Source organism: Aureococcus anophagefferens (genome assembly GCF_000186865.1).
Source record: "Aureococcus anophagefferens unplaced genomic scaffold AURANscaffold_1684, whole genome shotgun sequence".
Lineage (NCBI taxonomy): Eukaryota > Pelagophyceae > Pelagomonadales > Pelagomonadaceae > Aureococcus > Aureococcus anophagefferens.
Window position 1 is genome coordinate 1 of NW_008706510.1, and position 1,267 is coordinate 1,267.

The window sequence follows — 1,267 nt, forward strand, 5'->3', positions numbered from 1 at the left end:
GGTTTTATGCGGGTGGTATGCGGCTGCTATGCTGGTCGTATGCGGGTGGTATGCGGGTGGTATGCGGGTGGTATGCGGGTGGTATGCGGGTGGTATGCGGGTGGTATGCGGGTGGTATGCGGGTGGTATGCGGGTTTTATGCGGGTCGTATGCGGGTTGTATGCGGCTGCTATGCTGGTGGTATGCGCCTGCTATGCGGCGACCTCCGGCGGCCGTCGCCTGGGGTCGTCGACAGCGGTCGCCGGGCTGCTATGCTGGTGGTATGCGCCTGCTATGCTGGTCTTATGCGCCTGCTATGCGTCTGCTATGCGCCTACTATGCGTCTACTATGCGTCTACTATGCGTCTACTATGCGTCTACTATGCGTCTACTATGCGCCTGCTATGCGTCTACTATGCGCCTGCTATGCGCCTGCTATGCGGGTGGTATGCGGCTGCTATGCGTCCGCTATGCGTCCGCTATGCGTCCGCTATGCGGCTGCTATGCGGCTGCTATGCCGGTGTATGCCCGGCTGGTGTATGCCTGGTGGTCGGCCCCCTCTGCGCCGCGCGCGGCCGCCGCCGCCCGCGGCCGCGCGCGCGCCGCACCCGTCCGCCGACCGACGACACGTCGTACAGAAGAACGCAAACGCCAAGGGTAGATTATGAACGCAGTGTCTTCATACGAGTGAGCCCCCGAAAAGTCCACGCAACAAACGCAGAATCACAAAGGCCGGCCGGGCACTTTACGACTCAGCGGACGACCTCGCCGTCGTGCCAGTAGTCCCAGTCGTCGTCCCACTCGGGCCAGCCCGGGTGCTTCGCCTGGGCGCGCTTCGCGTCGCGCTTGAGCTTCTCCCGCGCGCCCTCCTCCGCGAGGCGCCTCGCCTCCGGCGCGAACTCGGGCGCGTCGGGCCGGTGGCGGCGGATGACGCCGACGGCCTGGCGCGCCTCGTTGTGGCCGCGGTAGGCCGCGCGGAGGAACCAGCGGAGCGCCTTGTCCTCGTCCTCGGGGACGCCGAGGCCCTGGAGGTGGCACGCGCCCGCGGTGAACTCCGCCTTGGCGTACTTCTGGTCCGCGGCCAGCTCGAGGAAGATGACGGCCTCCTGGAGCTCGTCCTTCTCCAGCAGCGCGACGGCGAGGCAGTACTGGCAGTGCGCGTCGCCGCGCTCCGCGCCGAGGCGCAGGAGGTCGACGCCCTTCTGGCGGTCGCGGCGCTGCTGCGCGGGGCCGTCGAGCCTCTCGTCCTTGGGCGTGCCGCGCGAATTCACGTAGGCGAGGCCCAGGT

At 67.4% G+C, this 1,267-nt stretch overlaps 1 protein-coding gene across 1 annotated transcript; it reads right to left on the bottom strand.

The window, feature by feature from the left end:
• Positions 1–881: 881 nt before the first annotated feature.
• Positions 882–1,166, bottom strand: AURANDRAFT_18298 (hypothetical protein; the record flags this gene model as incomplete). Its single annotated transcript, XM_009045179.1, has 1 exon — positions 882–1,166. A coding segment is annotated over one exon (285 nt), but the record flags the coding sequence as incomplete, so codon positions are not given.
• Positions 1,167–1,267: the final 101 nt, after the last annotated feature.